The sequence below is a fragment of the Emydura macquarii genome, unplaced genomic scaffold, assembly GCF_026122565.2.
Source record: "Emydura macquarii macquarii isolate MOO-44397 ecotype Brisbane River unplaced genomic scaffold, CSIRO-AGI_Emac_v2 contig_383, whole genome shotgun sequence".
NCBI lineage: Eukaryota > Metazoa > Chordata > Testudines > Chelidae > Emydura > Emydura macquarii.
The window spans coordinates 10212929-10226209 of NW_027130520.1; the positions used below are offsets into that span (position 1 = coordinate 10212929).

The window sequence follows — 13281 nt, forward strand, 5'->3', positions numbered from 1 at the left end:
TGTTTTTTGGTGTCTAGGAGTTACGAATTTAAGTTCGAATTTAAGTCTTTTGATGGGGTGGTGCAGATTTCCTTTGAGGATGAGGACTAAGGGGTGAGATATGGAGTGATTGTGAAAAGTGTTCACTCACGGGTGATTGGGTGTTTTTATCTTTTATCATCTTTTTGTATGAGTTCATTCAAGAGCATAGGACTGTCTGATTTCACCTACATTGTTGTTGGGGTATTTGGTGCACTGGATGAGTTAATCACATGTTGTGAGAGGCATGTGCAGGACCAATGGCTCTTGAAAGGTGTGTTGTGAGGGGGTATTGATCATCATATCAGTGGCAATATGACTGCAGTAAGAAGTATTATGACATTCAGTATTGGTATAAGATATTTAGTATAAGATAATATTTCCTTATATAAATTCTATGAAAAATCTCAAGTGAATCATTACTGGCACTAACTGGAGAATCAGTGATAACAGAGAAAATATGAGAAATTCTCCCAGAAAGGGTTGGAGTCTCTTGGATGGAATTATATCTAGATGAAAAAAATTCAGTTAAAAATTACCTTGAGACCCTTTTATTGTATTCTATACTCGGTGTTGTGGTTTCATAATGTTTGATATACAGGACAAGCACTGTGAATGATAAAAGTCTAAACGGCATTTCACTACCACTCAATGAAAGGACAGTCATGATAAGGCTTACTAAATTCTAGATCAGTCAGTGTTTTGCTATTAGATTTATGAAAAGAATTAAGTAAAAATAATTTGGGTGCTTGTACTGTACCTCCTAAAATGCCAAACCCTATGAGTATAGAATCTAAAATGTACCTGGATATATTTTTGTTAAAACTATCAGTGTGTGTCTCCGTGCGTCTCTGTGCCTTTCAGAGCTGGGGATGTCATGCTTTAGTTCCTCTGATTTGAATTCATTCACTCTACCTCTTTTACAGTCTTTCTGGAGACCCGGTGTAGTGAATCATTAGCATTATTATTATTTCTGCCATAGTAAAATTGCACATCAACACTTAGCAAATGGGGGGAAATTACATTATCCATTCTGAATAATTTCCTACTATAATATAAATGTTACCCAGGACATGTCTTTGAAATGGATACTGATTCTTTAAATTCTTTCCTGTCTGTTTCAGGAAATAGTGAGATCCTGTTGATAATGAAGTACAATGTGTCTAAAGTTCACTTCTAAATACTTGGCTCTTTGCTGTAAAAGTCATCTGCATTCCCTTTATAATTCTGAGTCACCAGAGATCTGCCTAATCTTGGAGATCTGATCCAATATCATTCAGAAAAATCCTTGATAATAATTCCACCATTCAGATCAGTGAAAGCACTAAAGCCTTACTGCTTGTGTCTTCTTAAAAAAATATCCTGAGGCTGGGGAATAAGACCTTGGCTTATGAGTTTGGAGATTTAGCTGTTTGAAAATAAAATGATTATTACTATTATTATTCAAGTTCTTAATCAACACAAGCAAATGGCATCTGTTTGTTTTCATCCTTTCTACAGAAGACAAAGGCTCCAGTCCCTATGGTGTTGACTGCTGGCCCCAAGTGGTTGCTGGATGTGACTTGGCAAGGAGTGGAAGACAACAAAAACAACTGCATCATGTACAGCAAAGGTAAACACAAGCTGATTTTGTTCTACTTTTATTGCAAGGAATTAATGACAGCATTGAAACATACCCATCGCATAACAGAAAGTAAATTGGAATCAGTTTATGTTCCCTGTGTCTTATATATGTAAGTAGTTCTCATTCCCCTACTTCACATCTTAAATAACATTATTTTGCTATCTTTTAGTAATAAAACCACCACGCTCTGTCTAATAGGTTAAATGCTTTTGAAGCAGAGAGGCACCACATCTGACAAATGACTAAGATAGATGCGAGATGTAAAATATCATGCTCATTTCACCCTCAGATTCATGGCCTCCTGGGAAATATCAGATCCATATTGTATCTATACTCTCTAAATAAGTGAGTTCTCCCTGGCATTTTACATGCCATATCAGGTTGAATTGCTCCGTGGCATGTTATACTGCAAACTGTTACATAAAATCTTGTATTCAGTGTAGGTATAGGCATGTCGGTTCCAGGATATTAGAGAGACAAGGTAGGTGAGGTAATATCTTTTATTTGACCAACTTCTGTTGGTGAGAGAGACAAGCTTTTGAGCCACACAGAGCTCTTCTTTAGCTCTGAGAAAGTTCATGAAGAAGAGCTCTGTGTGGCTTGAAAGCTTGCCACTCTCACCAACAGAAGTTAGTCCAGTAAAAGATATTACTTCACCCATTTTGTCACATGAATCTTGATTTTTTCAGAAGAGTTTGTTTGGACTGTATTGAAACCATTACATGGATTAAGAATTCATGTCTGCATGATAATAGAAAATAACTGCAGCTAGCTTGCAGGGCCATTGCCTTTGACATTCCAAAGTCTGACATCAAAATATGTTAAAGTTATTTTTGGTACGTTTTCTGTACAAGATAGAGTGTCATGATGTCATATTGTAATGTACTGGTGAACTGGAATGTGTACCACTGCCCTCTTTACAATGGAATGTCAGACCTGCTCAAGTGAGTGGGACTGTTTTGCAGGCCCAGAAAAAGAATATAAGCAGACTTGGCAGAATTCAGGTTTTTTATATATATATATAATGTCAACAGATAATATCAGGGTTTATTTTTAAGCATTTTTCCTGTTTTCATCAATTAAATTTTCACTGTTGTGCAAAATAATGGGCATTAAGCATTTTTTTCAATTTTTATCAGTTTAAATGTTCACAGTTGTGGGAAACCATGAGGGGGTTCAGATAGTAATAATTTAATGACACTAGTTGCTGAGTTTCAAAAAGTTAAAGCTTTATGACTTCTAAAATACAAACAAAAACACAGTCAACATCACATGTCAAAATATGCCAAGTAAATATCCTGAAATCAACCTCTTATAAATTCTCAAGCACGATTTTCTTACTTTGCCTATCATGTCAATTATTATTGATGGAAATATTTTTTCATTGGTTTCTGTGTGTCTAACCAAACACACCTACTGAGATCAAAGATTTGTTTACTGTGACAACCTAGTGACCATTTCAGCATCCAGGCAAATAAGCACCCATATCAAAATGTTAACATACAAAACACTAATCATAACATCAAAGACTCATAAAAACTTACTAGAAACAATTACAACTTATTCCTATAATCATTACAATTCACACACTTATAAGAGGATTGCTTTTAAACTGCCATGAGCCTTTGAAAGTTGAAACGCTGAAAACAGGGAATTTGCATGTTAAAAATGAGCTGCACACCAGGGTCTTATAAATTCTTTCTGCTATAATTTTAAAACACCAATACATTAATTTTGTAACCAGCAATACCACAGAAGTGGGCCCAAACCTAGATGGGGATCCAATCATGCTTCCTTAGGAGCACTGTTATGAATTGCTCAAGTGGGAAAATTTGTGAAGTATTGTTTGTGTGATCTGGCAGAGTTTTCTTATGAATTCAGAACCACAATTTACAGTGAATAGTGTTAAACATTCTTCATAGACAAACTTTCTATTGTAGAAACTTTCTGTTGTAATAGGAATTTTCTTTCACTTTTACATATATCGTCTGAAAATTCCCATAAGATAGTGTCTTGTCAAGTATCATAAGCCTGCTGTAAATATTATAATACTTAGTACGTATACAATACTTTACAAACATTATTAACTAATTCATTATACGGTTACATTGCTATCTACATGATCATATCTATAGTAACATGGAGGTTTTTTGGAATAAGGAAAACTTGTTTCAGTTTGATATGTAATTACTCTGAGTGAAATAAAACATTGTTCATTTAATTAAAATGCACTCTATTTCACTTAAATGATTATATTTTTTATTTCACATTTCAGTACATGGTCACATAATATTGTAAAGTAGTTCTGCAGAATTGTACTGTCGGGTGTCTCCTGGACTGTCCAAGAGAAACTCTGATATCCCAGCTGCATTATGTAAATACATATTGTTATAAAACAATAGTATGACAAAAGTATGAATGATAATTGTAATTACAAGTGAAAAATCTGCAGCTACATTAATGGAATTTGCAAAATAGATTAGAGACGTGCAGAATGTTCACTGCATTCTCTATCCACTGCACTGTTTGGACTGGGTATTCTGTTGTTCATTAAGCACCCAGTCTTGGAAATTCTCAGTGCGTGGAACACCAATGACGTGCAATGGGTTTTCTGAATCAAAGGGGCAGAGACTTATGGAACTGGACCATAAAACAACGCCAAATACAATATTCTCAAAATAAATAAGTACAATAATGCTTCTTCCTTCAATTCCTTTTGCAATATTTCACATTACATTTCCTTGATTTATGTTGATTTTCTGTCTTCTATACTGTCATTACTATTATATTACTATTATATTACTTCAAATATAATGATGTTAGGTGGTATGAAGTTGTAATTCGATATCATGTTGTAGTTTTTTGGGTGGTTTTGATTGTTTTTCTTAACTGCCTATTATCATTTCAGAAAAAAGTTAGCTGAACACAGTGTGGACTGATTGGGTAACGTGTACTCAAAGATAAGATGAGCAGACTGAGCTAACACATTTCTAAGAGCAAAATAAAGCTGAAAATCAGCTAATGTTAAACAATGTCAAATTTTGCCCTTGGAAGTTGCATACATCTTCTATTAACTCTAGTCTTGTGTGCATCTGAGAGCAGAGTTTTGCCCCAAGTATGTTGCATGAACATAGGAATGGCATTCTTGATTGCCTGGCCGTTAGAGGCTGTAGTAATTAAAGTAATGTGTATATTGCAAATAGAAGGTGTAGAGAGGAGATTTTCAAAGCACAAAGAGGAGGTAGGGGCTCAAGTCCCACCAAAAGTCAATGGGAGTGGGTTACCTAACTCCCCTTTTTGCCTTGGAAAATTTCTGCAGTATTTGCACTTGGTGAGTGAACATAATTTATGTATATTTATAGATATAAGATTGGATATAGGAAACAGATTTCTCTATGTTTATACAGTGGAATGCGTACTCAGTTTCTGAATACTGACTCGTAACCTTTACAAATTCCAGTACATAGGTCGCTTGTAATTTTAATGTTTGGGTGTCTCTGTTTAAAGCTAATTGACTAAACTCTGCATCGAAAAATACACAGTGTGAGCAGGCTATGAATGAGAAAACAGCTAATCATTCACGGTTTGAAGGTAATGCTATTTAGTATCTTTGCAGCCCATGTGTGCATCAGCACTAATGGTGAAACCAAAAAGTATCCAGGTAATACAGTATAAGTGACTCCTCTTTTTGCAGTTCCTTTACATTTCTGTTATTTTTGTATAATGTAAAGTTAGTTTAAAAGACAAGAGTAAACTATTTTAAAACTACATTTAAATAAAAAAATGTCCTGTTTTGATTGTTTTAATGGTCAGTTAGAAACCACAAAAGATAAACTATGCAGTGGTTTAAGAACTCTCCAATACACAATAATAGAAATTTTAAAACAGATTTTAGGAACTGTGCTTTACATAGACTTACAAATATGTTTTTTCAAACAATAGAGCTTCAAGATACAGCTGCTACTGAAGCAGACCAGGATGATATTTATGCATGAACTGTATGTTCATTGCAACTTAGTGTACATGAGAAACAGCCAAACCTAACATAGGATTATGCAAAAGATTTGGGAGAGCTATAAAATTGGATCTATGAATCCTTCCACAAGTTAAGAAAGGACTGAAGTGTTACCTAGAAATCTTCTGTTTGGAATTTAAGTAAATGAAGTGGGACTGAAAATAAGAGAATAGAAACAATGTGCAAAATACCGTTGCACAGATTGCAAAGCACACTCACATACAAACATTTTAGGGGCATTAACTAAACTAGTCTCTCATTTATATGAAATGTATGGATATTGTATGTTTAGTTGCATTGTTAAAACAGGGTGCCTGTACAAATATTTAGCTCTGGGAATTATAAAATCATAAGGCGATTAAGTTAGCGAGTTGTGAAATTCCAATATTGCTTTTTAAATGACTTCAGGATATAGGAGGTGCTAAGGTTATTATCTGTTATCAGGAATACAGTGGAATTGTACGACTGGATAATAACTAAACAACTGACACAATGTAAAATTACATTATCAGTGTGTTAAAACAAAATTGCGCCCTAAAGGAGTCTACATGCCAGCTCAGAGCTGCAGTGTAATTATGCTTAACTCTGATAATTAAAATACAACGGAGATCAACAGAATCATTTTCATTAAGAAAATTATTAATGATGGTGGTATAACAGTAATTGATTGCAGAGCACCACAGGATAACTCCATGCAGTAAAAGCAACATGTTTAATATATGTCTGAGGCCGTTTGGCTATGTTGCATAAGACTGAGGATGTTTAAAGTTCACATAAGAGATATGGAGCATGTTTGTACTGGAAATCAAAGATCATAAAATGGCTGCTTTTAAAACTACAATTTTCATTCAAATTGCCATGTTCTTCAGGAATGGTGTGAGGTCAGGAATACTGGCCGACTGGCCTTAGAGCTATTGAGAAAGAGCCATCTGCTGGTCCAGTTATACAGCAACAACAACTCAAATATTTCTTGTGTCTTCTGTCATTTCATTTCATGTTATGCATTGGTTGTTTTTACATTTCTGTTAGTGATTTACTGAGGTTATTTCATTCTCTCTCTGGCCTTACTAAGTAGTTTATGCCCTTAGTTATTACTAAGAGGATGCAACAGAAAAAACATTTGTTCTTACCCCATTGCTATTCAAAAAATTATTAATGATATGTTTGTAAATAATCCTACAGAGTGATATTGTTAATTGCCACAACAGCATTTGATATCTGGTATTAAATACCATGAAAACCTATATTTCTCCACAAGTGAATCTGAAGTCATTGCTAGCTGAGAGTCTAAAACAAAATACAAAATCCCAGTAGAAAGAATGTTGCCTTAGGGTAAGAACTAATAATGTTTCATTTTATTTTTGTAAATACAGAAATGGAAAAGAAAAAAAGAAATCTACCAAGGGTGATTCACCACACAGCTAAGGCTTGAGTGCTAGTTGTTCAAACAGATGTTACTATTAAAAGCTACCCAAAAAAAGTCTATTCTCCAATCATAATGGTGAACAAGTCTGCTAGGATAGATTTACAGGATGAGATTAGTTAAAATGACAGATGCCCACACTGAAATTGTGCCATGTAGCCAATTTATAAATAGGCACTGTTAAAATATAGTATAAGCTAGGGGACAGGATTGGGTACTAGATTTTCCTGAGTTCTAATCTCAGCTCTGCTAATGACTTGCTGTGTGCCCTTGGGCAAGTCTCTTAACCTCTATGTGTAAATAATTTACCTCTGTAAATAATACTTATGTACCGACCTCACTAGTGTGCTGTGGGAGTTAATTAGCTAATGTATATGCCATGATTTGAAGATATACAACTATTGTAAAAAGGCTAAGTTACCCTGCTACACAGAGCTGAATATTATTTTTAATAAACTTTTCTTGTTTAAAGAAAATTTAGTCTGTTTTACCTTTGTAGTGAAGGCCACCCTACAATAGAAAATTTTTTCTGTAATGAGATAGGATTGCTTTTCTGTAGTAGTTCTGTGAAATTCTTGATACCATATCTTTCTCCAGCGAGTGAGTTTTCCAGTAGCAAATGCATTTTGCAGTTTCAGCCAACACAATGCTAAATTGCTGTACAGACATATAGCATCAGGGACCCTAATGAGGTATAGGTCAAACATTCTAAAGAGTTTAAATACTGCTGCATTAGGATATGAGTGTATTTTGTTGTTAGTCAAAGGGCGAATTACTTAATTTGCCAAAGGTTAACTTAGAGCATATACTTCAGAATCCAAGGTGTTCTTTCACATATTATTAAAAGTATATTTTGTTTAAATCCCTATGTGTGTAAATGTAGACTGCTGTGTTCCATATAGACTATCAGAATATAGTTTCTGTTGGGAGATTGTTAGTCCCCATGGACAGCCTATATTAGGTAATCATGGCTTCTGCGATGTTACAGATTTCTTGTTGGCTATTTGTGTGTGAAAGTGTGAGTGTTTATTTTATAAGCTCATTTTAAATTTGTCTCTTTGTAACGCTCTGATAAATTGTAAAATGCTGGCAAGAAAAAATAAGAGTGTGTGTGTGCAGTGTATATGTACAATATGTATATAGTATATATAGGCTATCTATTAGTGTGTATATATATATATATATATATATATATATATATATATATATATATATATATACTATAGGTATATAGCAATGTCCAATCCTTCTCTGAGTAGCTGATGTGTGTTGGAGGAATTGGGCCTGACATTCTTTCCCACCCATGTAGCACTAGGGCAGTATACCCTCATGACCACTAGGAGAGGGGTTAGCAAATGGGCCGTGGCCAGTAGAAAGGATGTACCAAAAGGGGAGGGAGGGTGCACCGTTCACACTGCTCCTTTTCGGAGAAGCGTTGAGCTGGCACGTTGGCCAAGGAACCATCCGCACATCCAGCCCTTCTGCACCCCATGTGGCCCCAGCAAGCCTGGAAAGATATTGTACTTCTTGTTTATTTATTATAACACCCATTGTGTCCTGGGTTTATTACAGACAGACAAGAAGGAATGAACCGTACCTGCTCCAAGGAACTCACAATCCAAAAACAGAAAAACTGAGGTTTGGGGAAGGGGGGACAATAAATACTTTTTCTTTCATTTTTTTTATTTAATATACATATCAGCTGAATTCACTGTAGGGACCACTGAAAAAGGGAATTAAATGTGAGAGGATAGGGCCTTGTAGATGATCTCAGAAAGGCGGAATTGTGTAGCTCTACACCGTGTCTACTGCATTTACCTAAAATCACACACTTCCATTCTTCTAGATGTTAGTCGTGTACTTTGCTTGTCCACAAATGCACCCCAAAGACGCTGAAATAATTTCATCATCAAGCAAAAAATATGATTAATTATTTCTGCATTTAATTGAAATGTCAGCCATATGTTAGTTTTGGGTTGTTTTCCTTTTTGGTAATATGTGAAAAGTTTTCCTGTGTCTTCTCACAAATATTGGGACATTTATTTCATTCTTTCAGAGCTGAATTCCTTTTATTTTCAGGGAGGCTTAGCTACAGAACACGGACATATGACTTCCATGGAATAGTAGATTTTGGGACTGGAGCAGCAAACAATGTCATGAACAGAGACATTACCTCTAATGCTCACACATGAGTGTACATTGGGCACAGAAAACAAGCATAGTTTGCATGCACATTAGAGCCTGGTGAAAAGAAATGCTTCTTTAAATTTAGATCCACTTGCAAAAAATAAATAAAACAATCATGAAAAGATTTCTGTTATTATTCTCAGTATGTGTGGGAAGTATATTTCCCCCTGATTTTTCTGAATAAGTTTCAAGGGAAAGAATTGGTACTTAATGAGAGCCTTTGCATTCTCCTCTCCTTTCCTCCCCCCCCCTTCCCCTCCCCCCCAGCTACATATGAGGTATGAAATGTGATTTATTTTTCTTTTGATCCGTTCACTTTTATTTTGCAGATCCTGATGCTAAATAAATACTTGGGGCTGGGTAAAACCACAGGCCTCATGACCCCTCTAGCTTAAAGAGTGTTGGCTCTGTCATCTTCCCTGCCAAGCAACAAGGGGGAAAAAAACAAATTTGCTGAACCACACATTTCTAGTTGTTGACAACCCCATCCACAAGAAAACAGAAGAAAATATATATGCACTCTGTCCTGTCAAAAGGCTTTCGCCTTATCTTGAGAGACTGTCAGGGCAGGAACATCATGGAATGGACAGGAGTCTATTAAATTAATAAGCTGCTGGATGGTGTCTGGAGAGTTATGATGCTCCATAAATCCAGTTTGATCATGGTGGACAAGGTTTAAATCTGCAGACTTCTAATACACATCCAGTTCTTGGATTGGATTTGAAGTTTTGTGCTGGAGACACAGAGATAGTCCTGCAGCTTGTGAATTAAGATTTATCATTTTTTCACACTTTTTTTTTCAGTTCTTGACAAAAATGAAAGCACTGTAGGAATCTTGGCAAATGTTATTGCTCGAAATGAAAGAGCTGTTGTCAAGGTGAAACCATGACCTAGAAGCCTAAAATCAAACCTTGGTCATTCTTTTCAAACAGCCCCATCAGAGCTGAATGTAAAAGGCCTATATGAAAGGAAACAGGGCTGGATTTATCTGTAGCTTGTTTTATAGTGATTCCTGTCAAATACTCCTACTCTGTATTTATGACACAAGGGAAACAAATGGTGGCAGGTGTGCCATGTAGAAATAGAAGGGGAAAAATCTAGAAATATATTCTTCACTCATTATAGAAGGTCTTGTGTTATAACTGTCACTATGATATAAGGCTTCCATACATCTTGCCTTCCAAATACATGAAGCCTTGTTATAATAATTAAGAGAAGATTCCCCTCATAATATTCAAGGTGCTTTGCTACCAAAAAAATTAGTCTGAAATGTAACACAAAGTAGATATTGACTGTATACGGCAAAATAACTGTCTGGAAGAAAACATTGAAATCACTTGAATGTATTTGGTCTCTAGCTGATTACAGATAAGTCAGTTATTATTGCATGAAGGAAGGAATGTTGGTCTGTAGTCAGCAATCTCAGTCAGATGATGTAGTATTCGGTCACTATGCACAGTGTTTTGTTACTTTGGAGACTTAAACAGGTGACTGTTGTGCTTAAACAGTTCATGGCATGACTAGTATTTCTAGCTTCTCAAATTCCTCAAACACATATAAGGCCTTACATAATTTATTAATTAGTAATACTTCAGATCTGTGGTATTCTTAAAAGCATTTTATGCTCATTTTGTTTCCATTGTTAAATTACAAGCTTAAAGAGACTGGTTGGCATTAAAAAGGATAAAATATTTTGTATGCTGAAAGAAATGCATGGCCCATATAGCAATAGTGGGGAAATTGTGAGATATGTTTTCTGCTGGATTCAGAGCGGTAAGAAGTTGGAAAACCTTTTTTAGTAAGAAAGCTTGTGTTCTTTCTAAAAAACGTGGCCAGTTTTCAAACCTCAGTCATGCTCTTTCCTGGTTGCCTAGTACCTACTACTAGATTATGTGCCAATATCATGTAATGTTGGACATTCAAAAGGGATGTACCCCCTACATACTAGAGATGTTTTTTTCAGACTACTGCTACGTCGGGCAGGAATGAGATGGTTAGTGTCAGTGAAGAGGAGACTATCATCAATACTTCTCCTTATACCTGTTTTTTAACTAAGGTATAATGAAATTCACTATCAATCAGCCATTTCTATTACATGAAAAGAGTTCCTGTTAGTAAACTGAAAACAATTATGGAAATGGAAAAATACCTCATAAATTCTAAACAAAATTAGGTGAAGATTAAAAAAATAAAAGCATACGCTATAGGCCATATACTGCCCTTCCCCACATGAAGCCCAAATAAATGGGCTACATGGGCTAAGAGGGGCTTTGGAAAAAAAGGAGTCCTCTTACCATAACCTGGTGTTTTGGTGTGTAGTAGTTGTTCAGCTGCTTCACTGTCTCTTTTACAGCCTAAACAGATGGTGGCCTTTGCACCCAACAACAGGGGGCAGGAGGTTCAGTCTGTATATCTGTCTAGTAGAAGGACCCCATTGTCCACTGCCCTCTTCCGCTCCCACCATATCCCAGCCTCTCATCCTTGCTGCAGAGAGAGGCAATAAAAGACTCCCCACCCCCCATTTTAGATTGCCTGCATCAGGCCTGGAGCAAAGATTCGTGTACAATCCTTGAATCCTAGTCAATGGGGAAGAGCCTTGCAAAACATCACTCTATTATTGATCTATGATTAATGTTGATCGAGCAGAAAATTATATTTTGTTCATACTGGTTCCCCCAATTGGTTACAGTGCACTGGCCTTGCCAAAGCAGACTGGTGCTGGAGATGTGGGTCTCCTTAAAAATTACTTGTGGGATATATCCCATCACCTTGGAAACACTCCAACACATGGGAAGGTTGGTTCTCTAGAGCAGTGTTTGCCAAATTACTCAGATTGCTTAGATGGAAGAGAAATTGCCTCCAGGGGTAAAAGCTTATCACAGTGACTTGGCTACCCTGGCAGCTAAAGAGGAGGTAATGGTTAGGAGAAGAGGGACCTTTGACAAATATGAAAATATTTTATTTAACTTTTTAGAAACCTTTGACGAATTCCTAGTGGATGGAAATCGATAAGGCTCCACTTTCCCCTCCCTGCCCCCCTTCCTTCCTTTCATTTCCATCTCTTCCCATTCTTTTGGGTTTTTTGTTTATTTGTTTGGGTTTTTTTGGTCTTTTTTTTTTGTTCTCCCACAAAAAATCAATAATATATATAAAAGGCAAAGCTTTGCAGCACTCTGGCAGTATTCAGTACCCCAGCCAGACTAGCTACATGCTTCCCATTCAGAGTGAGACATATAGTCCCCGTACAGATTGTTCCATGTTATGGAGCTACTTAAATAAACAGTATTAACAAATCCTTAAGTGTTTTCTTTTCATGTAAATTTCTTTTTCTCCCAGTTCTAGGAGATGCTTCTGCCGGTATAAACATCACTTGGGAAAAAGAAAGTGAAATGTATAGAAAAGTTGCAACCTGCTTAAATGTTTCTTAAATATATGGATAATGACTCCCTATTATTGCAGATTCTGCTGGGAAGGACCCAGCAGCTCTCTTACAATGGATTTTCTTTATGTGGCATAAAAATGGAAGGAAGAAAAGGAGTTCTGTTTCTTTTCAGTTCCATTCGATGAAGGTGTACTCAGCAGTTGTGGTACCGACAAAGAAACAGCTACAGTGCACCCTGATGGAACAATAGTAAGGGAGGATTTTAAAATATCAGCTAAGTTATGACACTGAAGGAGTTTTAGTAGAGAGGTGCTGTGAGTGAAAGTTGATCCATATTATTGAATTGGCGGGCACTGTGTTGGATTGGAGCTCACTGTTGGAGCAGAAACTGACTTCCTTGGCTGAAATGTTTCAATCAAGCCTTAAAAGGCTTGTTCACAAACCTATCATGCTCATAGCTGCTCATGAGTAGGCAACTCCCTTCTTTAATGATCCAAAACCAAAGAACAATCATCTAAAGCTTCATATGCTTCAGAGGGAAATATTAGGAGCTCGGGAAGGAGTCAGGAATAGCGAAAGAGAGTAGTTTTTAACTAATTTTGCAAAGTGCTTTGAAATCGATGGATAAAAAG

The 13281-nt window shown here is 36.2% G+C and overlaps 1 protein-coding gene across 1 annotated transcript in view; it reads left to right on the forward strand.

Moving 5' to 3' along the window:
* The window catches only part of ZFPM2 (zinc finger protein, FOG family member 2), a 425771-nt gene that overhangs the window by 294983 nt on the left and 117507 nt on the right, over positions 1 to 13281 (forward strand). Inside the window, exon 7 of the mRNA XM_067537378.1 lies at positions 1519 to 1630. Within this exon, the coding sequence (XP_067393479.1) occupies positions 1519 to 1630 (112 nt within the window). The remainder of the gene's footprint in view (positions 1 to 1518; positions 1631 to 13281) is intronic.